This window comes from Triticum aestivum, chromosome 2A (assembly GCF_018294505.1).
Source record: "Triticum aestivum cultivar Chinese Spring chromosome 2A, IWGSC CS RefSeq v2.1, whole genome shotgun sequence".
NCBI lineage: Eukaryota > Viridiplantae > Streptophyta > Magnoliopsida > Poales > Poaceae > Triticum > Triticum aestivum.
The window spans coordinates 733,148,359-733,164,944 of record NC_057797.1 but is presented as its reverse complement, the minus strand read 5'-3'; the positions used below and the strand labels follow the sequence as shown (position 1 = coordinate 733,164,944).

General features: G+C 42.0%; 3 protein-coding genes across 3 annotated transcripts; 2 read left to right on the top strand and 1 right to left on the bottom strand.

Annotated features, from left to right (window-relative positions):
• Window positions 1-110: 110 nt before the first annotated feature.
• Window positions 111-5,006, top strand: LOC123190679 (uncharacterized). Its single transcript, XM_044603371.1, has 5 exons — window positions 111-589; window positions 814-931; window positions 1,063-1,155; window positions 1,503-1,706; window positions 4,592-5,006. The coding sequence occupies exons 1-5, from the start codon at window positions 297-299 to the stop codon at window positions 4,862-4,864; spliced, it is 981 nt and encodes a 326-aa protein (XP_044459306.1). The 5' UTR covers window positions 111-296; the 3' UTR covers window positions 4,865-5,006.
• Window positions 5,007-5,156: 150 nt separating this feature from the next.
• LOC123190680 (2-methoxy-6-polyprenyl-1,4-benzoquinol methylase, mitochondrial) lies at window positions 5,157-8,206 on the bottom strand. The gene is made up of 8 exons (XM_044603372.1): window positions 7,911-8,206; window positions 7,710-7,836; window positions 7,569-7,630; window positions 6,726-6,881; window positions 6,498-6,642; window positions 6,263-6,334; window positions 5,733-5,841; window positions 5,157-5,464 (listed from the first exon to the last, which is right to left on the bottom strand). Exons 1-8 carry the CDS (start codon window positions 8,035-8,037, stop codon window positions 5,363-5,365), a joined length of 900 nt encoding a protein of 299 aa, XP_044459307.1. The 5' UTR covers window positions 8,038-8,206; the 3' UTR covers window positions 5,157-5,362.
• Window positions 8,207-8,342: 136 nt separating this feature from the next.
• On the top strand, window positions 8,343-15,392 carry LOC123190678 (protein PELOTA 1). The gene is made up of 15 exons (XM_044603370.1): window positions 8,343-8,548; window positions 8,685-8,767; window positions 9,326-9,401; window positions 9,949-10,080; window positions 10,245-10,290; window positions 10,406-10,481; window positions 11,415-11,490; window positions 11,578-11,610; window positions 11,702-11,770; window positions 12,741-12,847; window positions 13,219-13,291; window positions 13,460-13,498; window positions 13,735-13,829; window positions 14,713-14,819; window positions 15,077-15,392. Exons 1-15 carry the CDS (start codon window positions 8,498-8,500, stop codon window positions 15,148-15,150), a joined length of 1,137 nt encoding a protein of 378 aa, XP_044459305.1. The 5' UTR covers window positions 8,343-8,497; the 3' UTR covers window positions 15,151-15,392.
• Window positions 15,393-16,586: the final 1,194 nt, after the last annotated feature.

Below are 16,586 nucleotides of genomic sequence, written 5' to 3'. Positions count from 1 at the left end.
ATTTGTGCCAGATGATTGGACGAAAAAGTTAACTGAAATCCCCATCTACCTACGTGTAGGCACTGTCCACCGCAAACGCTAGTCCAGAACAGCACAAGAATCCAACCCAAAATGCCCTCTTGTCTTGTGGCCAACATCAATCCACCAACTGAAACCTGACATTGAAAATAGTAGGCAACTGAACCAATTTTCAGTCAGACATGGTTTTCAGCTGCTGCTGCTGACAAATCCTGAATTTTTCCCTTGTGAAAACTGAAGGATTTGCGGAGACCGAAGCAGCAGCGCCGCAGCCGCCAATGGAGGCGCTCTACCTGCTGGCCTCCCTGGCCACCACCATCCTCACCTCCACCCTGCTCTCCCTGCTCCTCCTCCTCCGCCTCCCCTTCGCCCGCCGTTCCGCTCCCGGCGGCACCGGCGCCGGCGCCGCGCGGCTCTACGAGGGCCGCGTCCGGCACTCGCGCCGGCGGCCAGCGGGGCACGCCTTCGAGTACGCCGTGCGCTACGCCCTCGTGGACCTCGACCTCCTCCCCCTCTCCGGCCACCTCTCCGCCGCCGAAGCCCGCAGCATCGCCTCCACTTCAGGCCCCGTGTAAGGCCCTGAACCCCTGACGCCCTGCGATGCATTTCTCAACTCTCTGACACGTCTCGTGAACAAATCTCACACCACTTCTTGCACGCTATTGTAAAATCACATTGCCTGTTCTAGTATGTAAAAAATATTTGTATTGCAAAAGCATAACTAGGATTTTTGTTGTTGTTGTAAATTTTGCTCATTTGCGCTGAGGTGAGCTAGTTCTTTGTTGTTTGATAAAGGCGTCTCCTGACGGTGCCCAAGAGCGTGGGATACGAACAGAACCCACTAAGCGTCTACTACTGCTATGACGCAGCGGCGCAAGGACAAAATGAAGACCTCAAGATGTGCATCGCTGAAGTGAGGCATCTCCTCTGTGTTGGATTCATGTTGATTGGTTTTTAGTTAGCTCATTGCATTGTTTTCCTTTTTCTTCTTTTTGCGAGGGTCATTACATTGCTGACTGTCTAATATTTTACTATTGGTTTCAGGTCACAAATACTCCCTGGGGGGAGAAGGTGATGTTTACCTTCCAACCGGGTTCCGATCTCGTTGCAAAACCTTTACATGTCAGCCCCTTCATGGTATGGTTCTCATCTTATAGAATATACATGGAGGTGTTCATTCGGACAAATGTGGGCGTGATGAACTGTGAATTTTTTAGGCAAGAAATATACAAAAAAGTTGTGAATTACTCTGTTTGCTCCTTTTCTCAAATGAAACATTTTTGGCTCTATCCTGTTGCATACGGTGCTCACTGCATAATATTTTTCTGATGGCTCACAAGTGACAACTAATGGTGTTTATACTATGCAAATTGTCTGCTGGTTTCTAGTTTCTGCTAATTTGGACTTGTTATATCCGATCCACTACCATTAATTAGTCCATTACATAATCTTAGTGGCTTTCCTTTTTGTTGTGTGACCTCTAGGATATGTCTGGCAATTGGAGTATTCGTGCTGATGCCCCCGGCAATAATCTATACGTGGCTATTGCGGTTCAGCATCCAACACTTGGGAACTATTTTACTGCAGCTTTGGATGCCAAGTTAGTTGGTCAGACGAATGACTCAGTTAAGCTAGCAACATTCTTTTGGCTGATGCCTCATAAGGTTGCTGCAGGGATATACTGGGAGGTAACTTTCCTATGTTCAATGCTCCTGTTCTGGTACCATGCTTATGTTTATGGTTACATTCTCATATACTCCCTCCGTTCCTAAATAAGTCTTTTTAGACGTTTCAAATGGAATGCAACATACAGGTGTATGTAGACATATTTTAAAGTGTAGATTCACTCATTTTGCTTCATATGTAGTCACTTTGTGGAATCTCTAGGAAGACTTATATTTCGGAACAGAGGGAGCATAACGCTATCCTCATAGACAGTCTTTCAGATATTTTTAGATCAACTTGTTCGTTACTTCTCTTTCCTATGTTGATCATTTGATTCTTGAATTATCTTTCTTGGTTGACCAACTGGACTAATATGTATAGATAATAGAGCTTAGTTAAGAGTTTTCTTTTTGATCTACGACATCTCTGCCATTAAAAATATTGAGAAAAGCTTCAAAGTTTTTTAAGAGTGTATTCCAATTTTCACCCCATAGTTGAGACTTTGTGACAGCTGTTATCCCATTTACATAATCTTGATGCATTTCATCCGCTACTTCAGACCTTTTGACAGCTTTAACCCGTTTAGTTATTTACACAAACTTGACAAGGTGGGACCTTAGGATATGTATTCGTTGGAGATGTAAGGAATTATGTTAAGTCTCATCAAATTTTATGAAATGGTGTCAAATTTTGTCAAATAGGTGCAGCTGGCCGCATTGTGCTGCCCCTGTGCCGTGTCAAATATTGTCTTTAATGATACAGGTCTGAGTTGTCCACCAAGTTAGCTGCGACATCATACTGACATATGGGTCCACCTTGTCAAAAAAGGGCAACCTGGTGCATGTAGCTCCCGCTTGCGCAGGGTCCAGGGAAGGGTCCGACCACTTTGGGTCTATAGTACGCAGCCTTTCCCTACATTTCTGTAAGAGGCTGTTTCCAGGACTTGAACCCATGACCTCATGGTCACAAGGCAGCAGCTTTACCACTGCGCCAAGGCTCCCCTTCATGGGTCCACCTTGTCAATTTGGAGAAAATAATAAAGTAGGGTAAATGCCATCACATGGACACAACTAAGGGTAAATTGTGGCAAGATTTTTTTAAATGGGGTAAATGACTTCACAACTCAAGGGGTCAAAATCAAGGGGTAACTGTGGAATATACTATTTTTATGATCTCTATGATTGTATTTTCACCCCATAGTGGAGACCTTATGACAGCCGTTATCCCAGTTACATAATCTTGCCGTATTTTATCCCTTACTTCAGACCTTTTGACAGCTTTTATGCCGTTTTGTTATTTACCCAAACTTGACAAGGGGCGGCGTGGCAGCTAATTGGTTGACAGCTCGGATATGTATTCGTTGTAGATCTAAAGAATTGTGTTAAGTCTCGTCGGATAATAGTGTCATTTTTTGTCAAACTGGTGCAGCTAGCCACGTCGTGCTGCCCCTGCGTGATGTCAAATATTGCCCCTAGTGAATAACATGTCTGAGTTGTCCACCAAGTCAGCTGCGACATCATCCTGACATATGGGTCCACCTTGTCAATCTGAAATATTGCCCCTAATGAATAACATGTCTAAGTTGTCCACCAAGTCAGCTGCGACATCATCCTGACATATGGGTCCACCTTGTCAATCTGGAGAAAATAATAAAGTAGGGTAAATGCCATCACGTGGTCACAACAACGGGTAAAATGTGGCACGATCTTTTAAATGGGGTAAAAGCCGTCACAACTCAAGGGCTAAAAAATAAGGGTAAAATGTGGAATGTGCTATTTTTAGGATCTCTATATTGGATTTTTGTTTAAACATTATGTTTTTTTAATAAATGCAGCAGCGCTGCTTTTCATTGCCGTTAAGTTAGGGGGAAAGTACACAAGGTTAGTACATTGTGCAAATGGAAAGTAAAGAAGAAAAGCTGTACATGAACTAGCAGATTAAACTAAAGGTGGGGAAACTATGGCTGTGACGGCTGGGATTGATTTATGAGAGAAAACCGAAACATTAGTGCTGTAGCAACAGTTTGCCCCCCTTCAGGCCAGACACTTTCTATTCGTCTATCTCGTCAGAGAGAAGCTGTGACAGCGCAGTCAGTGACTTGGCTTCATTGCAGAGGACCATGTTGGCATTATTTTTCTCCGGTCATCTGCGTGCAATCCATTATTAGTTGTCCTTTATGACAGGATGAGTCAACTTAAAATCACAAAATTGACATGATGTGCGCATTTCAAACACAGAATTCAGTGACATGAACTGTTAAAAGTTCAGAAGGCTGTTCTTCTGGAAATCGTACTAAGCACGTAAGCATTGCTCAAGAAATAGCTGATGTTGGGTACAAAAGTTCAACTAAACATCCTGACTGAGTTATCAGTTTCATCGCGAAATTAAATTGGGGGCGGGGAGCTCCTTAATTTGAAAAGGAGGTTGAAGTAAACATTGGTATTTCATATCTCCCGTATCGGATTTTGAAGTTGCAGGGCACAGGATATCTTTAATACTTGAGCTAGAACTATGATCAAACAATTGGGAGTTGTAAATTTGAAACGACTGTACTATCAACACCAAGATGGTCCAAGTAATTTGGCAGATGCACCCTTGCAGAGTATGCTGGTTGTTGGTTGGAGCATCATAAATCTATATAATTCTCACTGTCACTAAAATTAGGAGATAGCTTGTTTCATATCCTGAACTAACATTTTCTCTACGTTTCACTGTGCATTTTGCGTGTATACATGCATTTGTGGCCCTTGATCTTAAGTAGGGCTAGAATGAATTGTCTATTCAGCGTAGCTTTGAATCATCTCTTTAAAATGCTTCAGTCAGTCGATTGTTACTGGACATAGTTTACGCCTTTTGAGGTTAAGCAAGCTCATGTAATCTTTGTTGATGTTCCTCTGCTCCTCTTCAGGCCTTCAGGCTTTGGTTGAAGAATGTGAGATTCCTAGACCATCCGAGGTACCTGAGCGGGAGCTACAGGTCCGAAGCTCTGAAGCGCGACCTTGAGATCCGTTCCTCCTGCAGCTTCCTGCATCAGAAACCCAGAGAGAGCATTGGGAGAAGCAGCACAGCAACGACCGATGAAACAACAGAAAACTCGAACCATCAGGATTACAAAGATGGCAGAGGGAGCATCGGGGTGAGGTGGTGCGTCTGGAGGGATGCTCAATGGCCATGGTGCTGATGGTAACACCAACAGGGAGAAATCATTTATAGTAGATGAGATTATTTTTTGAAATCCTCCAAGCTATGTATGATTGAATCAAAGCTATTTTGTTTTCTAGGGTATCTGCAATCAATGGAAAGACACATTGTTTTTCTCTTTCCATATTTATCTGTCAGGATTTTTAGTAGTGATTTCCTCCCTACATTTTGGTGTTGTGTGATCTTTGCTCTCCCCCAGATGACAAATTTACTCGATAGCAGGTTCAAAGATATAGAGATGCAAGGTATAGCACAAACTGAAGAAACAGGGATTGCTTGCACAAACTATATAAATTGTGAAAAAACAAAACCACTGAGCAGATCATCGTCTGTCCTTATTTTGAATTACATAAACAGGAATAATAGTTACATGATTTTTTTAACAAAGAAAATGGTAAATTGTTAGCCCCAAATGCCTGATCCAGATCCACCACTACCCACGGAAGCGTCTGTCGGCCGTGCTGCTATTTGACCTATACTACAGTTTCACTCCAGAGTGAATGGCAACTACACCGCCCACCAGATTTTCATATTCGACCGCTTCAAATCCAGCTTCCTGGATCATCTGAGCAAACTTTTCCTGGAAAGTAAAAGTAGTTTGATCAGCAGACATGCGGAACATATACAGACACATGAAATGCTTGAAAAGTGTTGTAATCTTGCATCCTTCAGCTTTATATCTTTTGCTGTGACAGGAACAGTCAATGTCAATACTGTTTTACAAGGTACTAATTACTCCTAGATAATCTAGAGGTTTGACATATGGTAGAAATCACTAAAAAGCAAGAAGTTTCGAAGAAACCAGTCAGCTCAGTAACAGGAAATTCTTTAGAAATGCTGATCTTCACCTGTTTTGGAAACCGACGAATGCTCTCGACCAAGTATTGGTACGACTGCCTATCACCAGCAACTAGCTCTCCCACAGCCGGAATCACAGAAAATGAATAGATGTCGTAACTGGAGGAAAAAAATGGATAGTGAACTTCCAAAAGTTCAGAGAGAAATAATCGAAACAGTAGAACACAACATTAACATTACTTTCCACAAAAGCACTGGGAAGATCTTTTTTTGGGAAGGATGCGACAACACTATGATTGAAGCAATAAACAAAAAAGGGTCATTTCTATTTGTACCAAATAAACGACAACAAGAAACATGAGCCTACTTAGGGCAAGTTCAGCCGATGTTTAACACATAGCCAAATTGGTTGCTAACAGATTATAACTTTGTTGCAGTGCCTACTACAAATGCTGAAAACGAACAGTGCAGTTTAATTGTAGGACCGGCATCTGCTTGTTTAATTTTAACAGAATGTTGAAGACATTTCTCATACAAATTTATCCTACAATGCTGGCATACTTGACCAAAGAAAACTTACATGTCTTTAAAAACTGGAACATCTACATGACTCAACTCCAAGCATAGGAACCTTCCTCCTTTCTTTAGAACTCTGAAACACACAAATCCATGTGAAACTGATTAGATGCAAAGAACAGAAACCCTAGGCAGATTTCACACGCAACAAATCCTACAGCATAGTAGAAACTTCAGGAGATCAAAACTGAGACTGGGGTATGATCTGTTAGTTGGTTCAGGATTTTTATGTGGCCCACCTGTAAGCTTCTGATAGAGCTTTCTCAATGTGTGTAACATTTCTGATCCCGAATGCAATAGTATAGCCATCCATAGACCCATCCTCAAAAGAAAGAGCTTCTGCATCTCCCTGTACCCAACTAAGGCACTGCTCTTCATTGTAGCCTGAAATAAGAATAACCTGTCAGACAACAGAACAACATTTGAAATTAAGGTGGCATGATGAAATGAGTTTCATGAACCACGACCTTTTTCGGTAGCACGCTTCTTTCCAACATCTAGCATATTTGGATTAATGTCACAAACATAAATGTGAGTGTCTTCTTCCATATCAGTAAGAGTACCCTGCGTAGCTCTGTGGCTCACACTCTTAATTCTTTCGACTACACGGAACGCAACATCCCCTGGTGTTGACATAGAAGAAATGCCAGGTACATTATTTCACATTTCATAACGAGTGTTCAAGAGCATTGGCAATATATTGGTGCAGAAACTTCTTAGCAGCATAACATGTCAAAAGGAAGTCATTCATAAATAAAAAGATACAGTAGCAACAGGAAGACAAGGTGTACACTGTGCAATCAATCTAGAACAAGGCTATGATAAGCTGAGCATCACATAATTTTTAGAACAAAGAAGAGGTCCTTACTTAAATGCATCACTTTGTAGAGGAAATATGGACAATAAATCTTGCATTGCCACATGGAGGGAGGCAGAACAGAAATTTAAATACTTATTGTGTTAACGATCAACATTAGTACATAAATCATGACAGAGAATGAACGAGGAGTCTATCACAGACTAACATAGAGATATCATTAGCAACAGGAAATGCATAATTCTTATGTTAGGGAAAGGATGGACATGGGAACAATGCTGAGGAATCAGTATGAAGTTTGTGTAAGGTAAGCCATCCCAGAACATGCAATTTGGGAGAGCCACAGTACCAAGACATCTGATTCCACTAAATTCGTTTGTGACTCTCTATGTTGTCATAATTGCGTCAATCTGATGATTCCCATCTTATATTCTGAATGAGGGTATAGTGCTAGAAGGACACCCCTGTTAACTAACTAGGAGTATTATTTTACCTGTCCCACCGGCCACGTCGAGGTGCTTCATCCCGGGAAAAGGATTCAGCTTTGAGATCAGCCTAGAAAAGAAGTCAGAAGAATTCGGTAAGAAGAACGAATCCCCATTACAGAGTGATGGACTGAGCTCCACTGACCAACCTGTCCTTCCAGAGCCTGTGCAGCCCAGCGCTCATGAGGTCGTTCATGACGTCGTAGCTGGAGGCGACGCTGCTGAATACGTTGCCGACCAGCTTGCTCTTCTCGTCCTCGCGCACCTGCTTGAATCCTGACGAGGAACGAGGCGGTGAGCAGCAAGCATGCCACGAGAGAGGGGGCGACGAGGGAGGAAGTGGGGCGTACCGAAGCTTGTGGCGTGGGAGTGGAGGAAGGCCGATTGGCTGGCGGTGGCGGCCGCCGGCAGGAGGTGGCCGTGGCGGCGGCGGAGGCTGGAGGACGCCAGCCTCGCGGCGGCCGCTCGCAGAGCCATGCCCTTCCTTCCTCGGCGGCGCGAGATGGCCGGTCCGATCCCGGAGTAACAGACAGCCGCCGGCGGGGGGAACGGGGGAGAAGGGGGGCACGGCGGCGACGGCGGTGCGTGCGGAGATGCGAGCGACACGGCGACCAGGGGGAGAGAGGGGGTCTGTGCTGTTCTCTCGGCTTGCTGGGCCGCGTTTTATTTTTTTGAGGACTTGCTGGGCTGCGTCGCTTTCCGCAAGCCTTTGTCGGCCCTGCAGTCACGGGCCGCATCTCCCCTCGTGCCGCCCAAGGCCCAAGCGGTGTAGCACAGGGAATCTCGAGGATTCCTAAACCGAGGAGGAAAAAAAAGAGAGCAGGTTAATTACCCTCGCCGCCGCGAATCCCCTCCCCTCCACTCGCCGCCGTCCCCGACAGCAAAGAATCGCCTAGCGAAAATCCTTGCGGCTCGGATTCCGGCGGCCGCCGCCGCGATGAAGCTCGTCCACCGCAATCTCGCCCGCAACGGGCCCGGCTCCGCCAAGGTCTTCCTCTCCTCTCTCCCCTCCCCCACCCCTCCCTCTCGGCGCGCTCTGTTTGAGGAGCGGCCCGGGCTGGCCCCTGGTGGGGTTCTTTGGGCGTGGCTGCTGACTAGCTCGCTCCTGTGTTGGTGTTGCGCAGCTGCTGCCGGAGGAGGAGGACGACCTGTGGCACGCGTACAATCTCATCGCCGTCGGGGACAGCCTCCAGGCCGTCACTGTCCGGTGGGTTCTCCTTTTGCATCGTGGTGCTTGTGTTACTTTTTGGTTCAGCTCATGTGCTCTATGCACACTATGCTAGTAGTAGTTAGCAACCGAGTCTTCTGGTGGATGCTGCAGCCGCCATAATTTGCTCTCCTCGGTTTGACACTTTCTGATTGCTAGTTTCGAAGTACTCTTATGGATCTCGGTCGACCATTGCAAGTGCAAGCAGAGTTAGGGTAGGTTCCTGCATGGGAGGCATGGTTTGCCAGGTGAAGAAAAACAAAAATAAGGTCGAGCTGGCTATGATGGGTATTTCTCAGCTCTTGACCGTGGTTTGTGGAATTGTACACCATTCGCGTGATGACTTGTCTCTCCTTCATGATACTCCCTCCATAAAGAAATATAAGAGCGTTTAGATCACTAAAAGTAGTGATCTAAATGCTCTTATATTTCTTTACAGAGGGAGTAGTATAGTTGTGACAAGTTCAAGCCTCTGTCCAAGGGCCTTCTAGTTATCTGGTATACCATGGAAACTCATAATCCCCTCGAAATTGATCATCTTCTTCTGTTCGTTTACAGGAAAGTTCTCAGGGATTCTGCTTCTGGAGGACGTGATGCGGAGCGCGTGAAGCTAAAGTTGGAAATTGTAGTTGAGGTGATATTGTCTGTTTATTCGGTATTCCCATCGAGTGACTTTGTTTAGTTGGTGGTTCTAGCTGTAACCATTTTGGCTTCCAACATTAGGCATCATCGTTGTTATGACTGCGTACTTTTTGACATCACAGATGGAAGGTGGTAGGGGATTAGCATACTGGCTGCAAAAGCTTAGAGTTATTACTGATTCTAGATCATATCTGTCGGATATGTACTGAAATGGCTCAAGTAATACATGACCTGAAAATTAGAGAAGGGATGCAGTTGTGTAGGTCTTATATGCATGTTGCTGCCACTGCGTTAGAATAATAACGTAGCGCTTTCCTTGCAAAAAAAAAAAAGAGTTGTATAATGAGCACCTAATGAAGCATCATCACTTGATAACTCGAAAATGCATTGAGCAGAGGTAATAAGGCACCATGCCTAGGAATTAACACCTTGTACATCGCTTTTCTTTGTTTTGTTTATTGTTCTTTCCGATGCTATAAAAAACAAAATTATATGATTTTCTAATTTGATAATGACACGATTCTTTATCTTGGGCATAGTCTGTAGATTATGACAAGGAGGGGAACGTTTTGCGCGTCCGTGGCAAAAATATTACTGAGAATGATCACGTGAAGATTGGCCAGTTTCATACTTTAGAACTTGAGCTGAAGAGACCTTTTGTTCTACGAAAGGTATGCCCAAAAGTTATTTTAAGCTATTGTACCTGTTTACTCTGAGGACTACCATATTGGTTTACAATTGATGATAAGTACAGTACCCTTTGCTTAAACTTTTAATCAGTTTTAATTTTGGACATGACTCTGAAAATCTAAATGGACTCTTTCTACTTGTGTAGGAATATTGGGATTGGTTAGCACTTGATACCATCCAACAAGCATGTGGTATGTGATTTATCTTCGACAGATATTACAGCCTTTATCATTATCTGCTTCACTGCTACTGCTTCACAAAAGAAAAAAGACAGTATTTTAATTGTGTGCACTTAAACCTCTTCAGATCCTACTGCAAGTGCTGATCTAGCAGTTATTCTTATGCAAGAAGGACTTGCCCACTTATTCCTTATTGGGAGAAGGTATCCAAAACCATTTTTTACTCGCTGAACATAATATTTCATTGCTTTCTCTTCTTGAATTGCTTTAAATAATTAGATCCCATGCAAGTCATGCTAAATATGATTATTTCATAGGATAACCTTACAATAAGCTTGTCTGATTCTCTCATGATAAGCATACCTCATGAAGTTACATTGACCTTTGCACCCTTTTGATGAGGTTCTATTATCCAAGCGACCATTACCTTAAAAGTTGACTTTCCGTTTTGTGAGTATGTGTGTGTGTGTGTGGGGGGGGGGGGGGGGGGGGGGGGGGGGGTGGTATTTCCAGGGACAGATCCAACAACAACAACAAAGCCTTTCAGTCCCAAACAAGGTTGGGGTAGGCTAGAGTTGAAACCCATAAGATCTCGAAACCTAATCATGTTTCTGGCACGTGGATAGCTAACTTCCACACACCCCTGTCCATGGCTAGTTCTTTGGTGATATTCCAGTCCTTCAGATCTCTCTTTACGGACTCCTCCCGAGTTTGTTCTACCCCGACCTCTCTTGACATTATCAGGTATCAGCATGCTTTATCCTTCTGCTATGGACCGGCGCTTCTGGAGCCCTGTGTTGTATATGCCCAAACCATCTCAGACGGTGTTGGACAAGAATCCATAACTATAAAATATGTAATGGAAAAGAATAATCTTGTGATGGCACCGATTTTGAACTAGAATGTCAGATGGTGCTAACACCAAACTGAAGTTTCACGAGTATTTTCATTCAATATTCACGCACCCTGTGCAGTTACACAGGAACAACAGATTTGTCTATGGTCTCCCCTAAATATGAACATCCAGTGGTCATACAGATTCTGGCATGTTCTTACTATTGCTTCCCTAGTCCTTGATTGGCTTGAGTTGTTTCTGCCTTTTCATTCAACTTACTAGTTATGACTGTTTTAAACAGCATAACAGCAACAAGGTCACGTATTGAAACATCGATTCCTAGGAAACATGGACCTGCCATTGCTGGTTACGAATCGGTACGTTAACTATTCTATAAGATAATGTGGATTTTATTTGTCTTATCTATTTGCTACTGAGTTGGCAGCCTTTTTTTCCCTATGCAGGCTCTCAAGAAGTTCTTTGAGCATGTTTTGCAAGTAAGCACATAATAATCTGTTCAAAGTTCACAAGAAATGAGAATGTTTATAAATGATTTTTTTTGTAACACATTACATTGCTTATCTGCAGGCCTTGCTGAAGCACATTGATTTCGAAGTGGTCCAGTGTGTTGTAATTGCAAGCCCAGGTTTTACTAAGGTAATCACATACCTAGAGGGAAAATATATATTATTATAATACTTTCTTTATAAGGGTCATCAGTCTGAAAACATCTTAAACAATGTTTTTTGAAGAATGATAAATGTGCCTGTCATGTGTTGTTAAATCAATTTCTGAGTCGATCTTGATAGGCAAAATAGAAACCAGTTGGTTAATGTTAATAACCTATCAAATAGTAAAATAAACCATGCCTCACGAAAAAGGTCTCGGGCTTATATGTTGCTCTGGTCGTATCATATGTCAGCACTGGTTCATTGTTTATAAGGTGGTAACATGACCTAAGGCAAGCAACAACCACCCTGACGCCTAAGCGCCTAAAGCGGGCATAATTGTAAGGCGCTGACAGGGCACCTTGGCACCGAAGCGTCGCTTAAGCATCCAAGACAGGATGCCTTATAAACAATATGTTCTGCAGATATATTCCATGTCTCGAGGGACTACCCAAAGCCTGATGTTTCCATTCCCTAATTTCGTTACCAACTTGAGTGCGTAGTACTGTACTAACATCCGCCGTCTACATATGGTTTACCATCACCCGTTGTCCTGTTTTAATGGGTAACTAGAGAGTTTGCTGAGTACATACAGTTTAAATTTTACTCCCTCCGTCCAAAAAAGCTTGTCCCAAGCTTGTTCCTCAAATGGATGTATCTAGCACTAACTTGGTGCTAGATACATCCATTTGAGGGACAAGCTTTTTCGGACGGAGGGAGTATGTACCAGTGTAATATGGTCAAATTATCATGGTTTTGGCTGCACCTGGCAATACAGTCAATTGCATCATTGCATGTTACTTTTGCCATCGACACTTGTTTCCAACTTGAAACATGTGCTACTGTCTACTTCCATTTTGGTCCATCTATTGCTACTTGCATAAGTTAAACCCTCCATATCTTCATGAAAATAATATCAATTCCTATTCTTTTTTCTTCTCTTTTTATCTTAATCACAGGATCAGTTTCGTGATTACATGCATCTTGAAGCTGCACGGCGAGACTTGAGAGTAATAATTGAGAACAAATCACGCATTATTCTTGCACATGCACCTTCAGGCTACAAGTGAGTTCTATATTTTCTCATTCAATTGATTCTGTGTACTCCTCGACCTGTTTTGGCTGTTTATCTTTCCCCTTCTATGTAAGCTAGAACAGGGTAATACTTGGAGATTTAGGTTCTGCTTCTAAAATTCTGAATAATCTGTTGGAAACTTGCTTGATGTCGTACTACTAACATGTCTATCCGGCTGATACAAGTGGTTCATTTGCTTGTGACCAGTTGTATGGTCATTCTGGAATACTCTAATCCTCTACTGAGCTATATATTTGCTAAATGAGTGGTTGGTTTATGTATTTCCTGGTCCTTTATTTTCTCTTTGCTCTCTGTTTGCTTTGATCCTAATGTTGCTGTTGATTATTGGTTATTTGGTATAGGCATAGTTTGAAGGAAGTATTGGACACTCCAGGTGTGATGTCACTGATAAAAGATACAAAAGCGGCACAGGAGGTAAGTCTCATTTAGAACTCCCCGTTGTCAATATATCACGTAGCTTACACGTATGATTCCTCTGAAAAAATTCCATATTTTGATTAACTACACATGCCAGACACTTTCAAAACAGATTCTAAATGCAGCTGCTCAGATCTTGTCTTGTATTTCTATTGTAATTTGCAGGTGCAAGCTTTGAAGGAGTTCTTCGCTATGCTTACTAATGTAAGCCTCTTGAACAAGCGAACTTGTAACTGATGGTTTTTCAGTACTGATCTTAACTTATCTAATATGTTGCTACTGCTTAGATGTTGACCATGTATACATATACATACACACTTGTATTTTAGATCGGAAGAACAGTTACTGTACTGATTTTATGTGTTTATGACTTGCAGCCGTTGATTCTGCTTAGTTCAAGCATATCTGATTAGACTTAAATGTTTGCTGCTTAATTGCAGGACTCAGCCCGAGCGTGTTATGGACCTAAGCACGTTGAGGTCGCACATGAACGTCTTGCAATACAAACTCTTCTGATGACAGATACTTTGTTTCGGTAAGTCATGTTTATGGAATTGATTATACTGTTATTTCTTGTGCATATGTTCTGTTCGTAAAGTGTGGTTGGTTTGGTATTAGAACAATAGCCACAAAAAACTTGACAAAGAAGTCTCAATGCAACAAAACTGTGCGATGTGGCCATTGCGGTAGGTTGGTTAAGCTTGCTTGCCTACCTGCTATGGATGAATTGTGTGGCTCACCAGGAAACATTAGATTAATGAAATACTTGGGTTTTGCAAATTCTGAATCGGTATATATATTAATTTCCACTCCTTATTGTTCATCATGGCATGAACGAGCACTTGATACCAAGAGAATTATTGTAGCAACTACTACTATGTGTTCTAACTAATGAGTACTACAAACTTTATTTTTGAAAGGTCACGAGCAGAAACTTAGGTCAAGTTATTGCTTTATGTAGCCTGCTTTGTTCAGTTGAAATAAGTTTGCATCATGAGCTGGTTGCTGATCACTACTCTTGATGTTGAAGATGCTATTGATTGTGAATCCATATTAGGCTATTTACACCACAGGAATGGAATCGAAAATTTTCTGCAAGAAAAAATAGCAGGCTTCCCTTTCAATAGTTCATTTTGTTAGTCTGAGCATATCAACAATTCACTTTTGTTAGTCTGGTGAGCATATCAACAATTCACTTTTGTTAGTCTGGTGAGCATATCAACAATTCACTTTTGTTAGTCTGGGCATTAGCAAGGGAGGTTCCCATGTTTGATGAGTGGCTTCAAGCCGAATATGTGTATGTACATGCGCTTCCTATGCATCTAATATGACCTGAAAATTGAAACAGAAGTTCATGAGTTGCAATTTGCCTGTACAGTCTTGCTGTTTATTTATTTTCCTTCTGCTTCCCCTTGTAGGAACACGGACATTGCTAGCAGGAGAAAGTATGTGAACCTGGTTGAGTCAGTCAAGAAATATGGTGGTACAGTGCACATATTTTCTTCGATGCATGTCTCTGGTGACCGTGAGTATGCTGTCACTGTTCACTTTATTCATAATTGCTCATTTCACACTACAATCAGTGAAAAATATTGAGATGGAATAAAGTGTCACGCCGTTGGAAATGTTGCGAAGAGAATTAATAATTAACTGAATGTAGTTATAGTTGCATGCTATGGCAAAAAGGTTGAAGCAAGAAGGAATTTCTTTATTACAAATCAATTTACTGCACAGTTTCTGCGTTCTGAGATTGCATTTTTCTCTGCTGATGTGTTTGAACAGAATTGGCGCAGTTGACAGGAATAGCAGCTATACTTCGTTTCCCTCTGCCAGATTTGGAGGACATCGAGATGTGATTAGTCCAGCCCTGTCTGCAGCTGCCTAACATTGTTTGTACCAAGCTGTTAACTTATAGCTGATCAAGTGTAATAACAATATAACAGTTGGTTCTATGTAGGTAGCAACAGAAAGAAATCCTGACTACATTTTAAGTATATCCTTGTTGTAAATGGTTAGCTATGCCACATCTATTGGTTATTCTTGACTTAATAACAAGGGCCCTCTCCAATTTTGGCCTTGAGATGTGGATGCTGAGGTACACAGGTCGGCCAGGGCTGCCACTTCTCTAGCTTCATGTCGACATATCTCGCTGTGTAACCACCCTCGTTATATGTGTGTTCTGTAAACATTTACTGGATAAAGGTTGGTCGTTCCCTGGAAAGCTTGTCGCTGCCTCTACCGTAGAATCCCTAGTTGATCTAAATATAACCCTAGCTGCGGCCATCCTTTCCTTTCCTATTGTGGGGAACAGGCACCAGAGCTATGTCTCGCTCTTTGCGACACAGAAGCTCGTCCCGCCTTTGGCGTGTGGGCAAGCGGGCCAGCCCACATATGTGTTCTTGGAGACTTCTCTAAGCAGTTTTGGTAAGTTTTCATGGATCAGCATTAGAAGTTTCCATCCGCTTTTTTTATTTTCTTTTGTTTCGATGTGTTTTATATCAGTTTTCAATGATTTTTTGATATTTTTTTTTCTAATTTCTGTTTTCCCTTTTTCTTCAGTTTTCAAATACAAGTGGGCTTTTTCTTCAAATAAATGCTGGACATTTTTCGTATACAGGCTTACCATTTTTTAATTATGCAAATATTTTTTTGACATTGTATAAATATTTAAAAATGTCATGAACATATGTAGAGTGTGAATATTTTGATGGTATGGAACATTTTTAGAAAATTATACGCACATTTTTTTACATTTTATATCATTTTTTAAATTGTGATGAACATTTTTCGAAACACATAAATATTTTCTTTAAATGTCACATACATTTTTTTGGCAATAAACAGTTTTTGAAATTATGTGTCATTTTTTATATTGTAATATTTAAGAAAAGAAATGAGAAGACTATTTAAAAAATATATGAACATTTTTTGAATTTCCAAATTGTTTTTGAACCATAGGAACATTCTAAAAATTAGCGCGGACAATTTTTTTACACTGCATAGATATATTTTAAATGAATGATGAATACTTTTAAATTTTTTTAAGTAAATTATCTTTTGGAAACGTGTGTGCAACATGTGTTGTGGGCCCTTGCACGTCAGTTTTTCCTCCTCTCCTTCCTTGGACGGATCCGGCATCTTCTTCCTCGTACTCGTCTCAAGCCCCCCTCCCCCTATTAACACCCAACACATCCTCCCTCAAATCTCCTACCTAAATCCTCTGCAGCCCAAGAGATCCCCTGCTCAAGAACAACACCCCACTATGTTGTGAATTTAGTGAGACGACCTTTGC

Coding starts and splice junctions, on each gene's coding strand:
- LOC123190678 (XM_044603370.1), top strand. CDS start 8,498: ATGAAGCTCGTCCACCGCAATCTCGCCCGCAACGGGCCCGGCTCCGCC. Junction 8,768..9,325: donor CTCCAGGCCGTCACTGTCCG/GTGGGTTCTCCT, acceptor GTTCGTTTACAG/GAAAGTTCTCAGGGATTCTG. Junction 11,771..12,740: donor CAAGCCCAGGTTTTACTAAG/GTAATCACATAC, acceptor TCTTAATCACAG/GATCAGTTTCGTGATTACAT.
- LOC123190679 (XM_044603371.1), top strand. CDS start 297: ATGGAGGCGCTCTACCTGCTGGCCTCCCTGGCCACCACCATCCTCACC. Junction 1,156..1,502: donor TACATGTCAGCCCCTTCATG/GTATGGTTCTCA, acceptor TGTGACCTCTAG/GATATGTCTGGCAATTGGAG. Junction 1,707..4,591: donor CTGCAGGGATATACTGGGAG/GTAACTTTCCTA, acceptor GCTCCTCTTCAG/GCCTTCAGGCTTTGGTTGAA.
- LOC123190680 (XM_044603372.1), bottom strand. CDS start 8,037: ATGGCTCTGCGAGCGGCCGCCGCGAGGCTGGCGTCCTCCAGCCTCCGC. Junction 7,837..7,910: donor CTCCCACGCCACAAGCTTCG/GTACGCCCCACT, acceptor GTTCCTCGTCAG/GATTCAAGCAGGTGCGCGAG. Junction 7,631..7,709: donor CACAGGCTCTGGAAGGACAG/GTTGGTCAGTGG, acceptor CTTCTTTTCTAG/GCTGATCTCAAAGCTGAATC.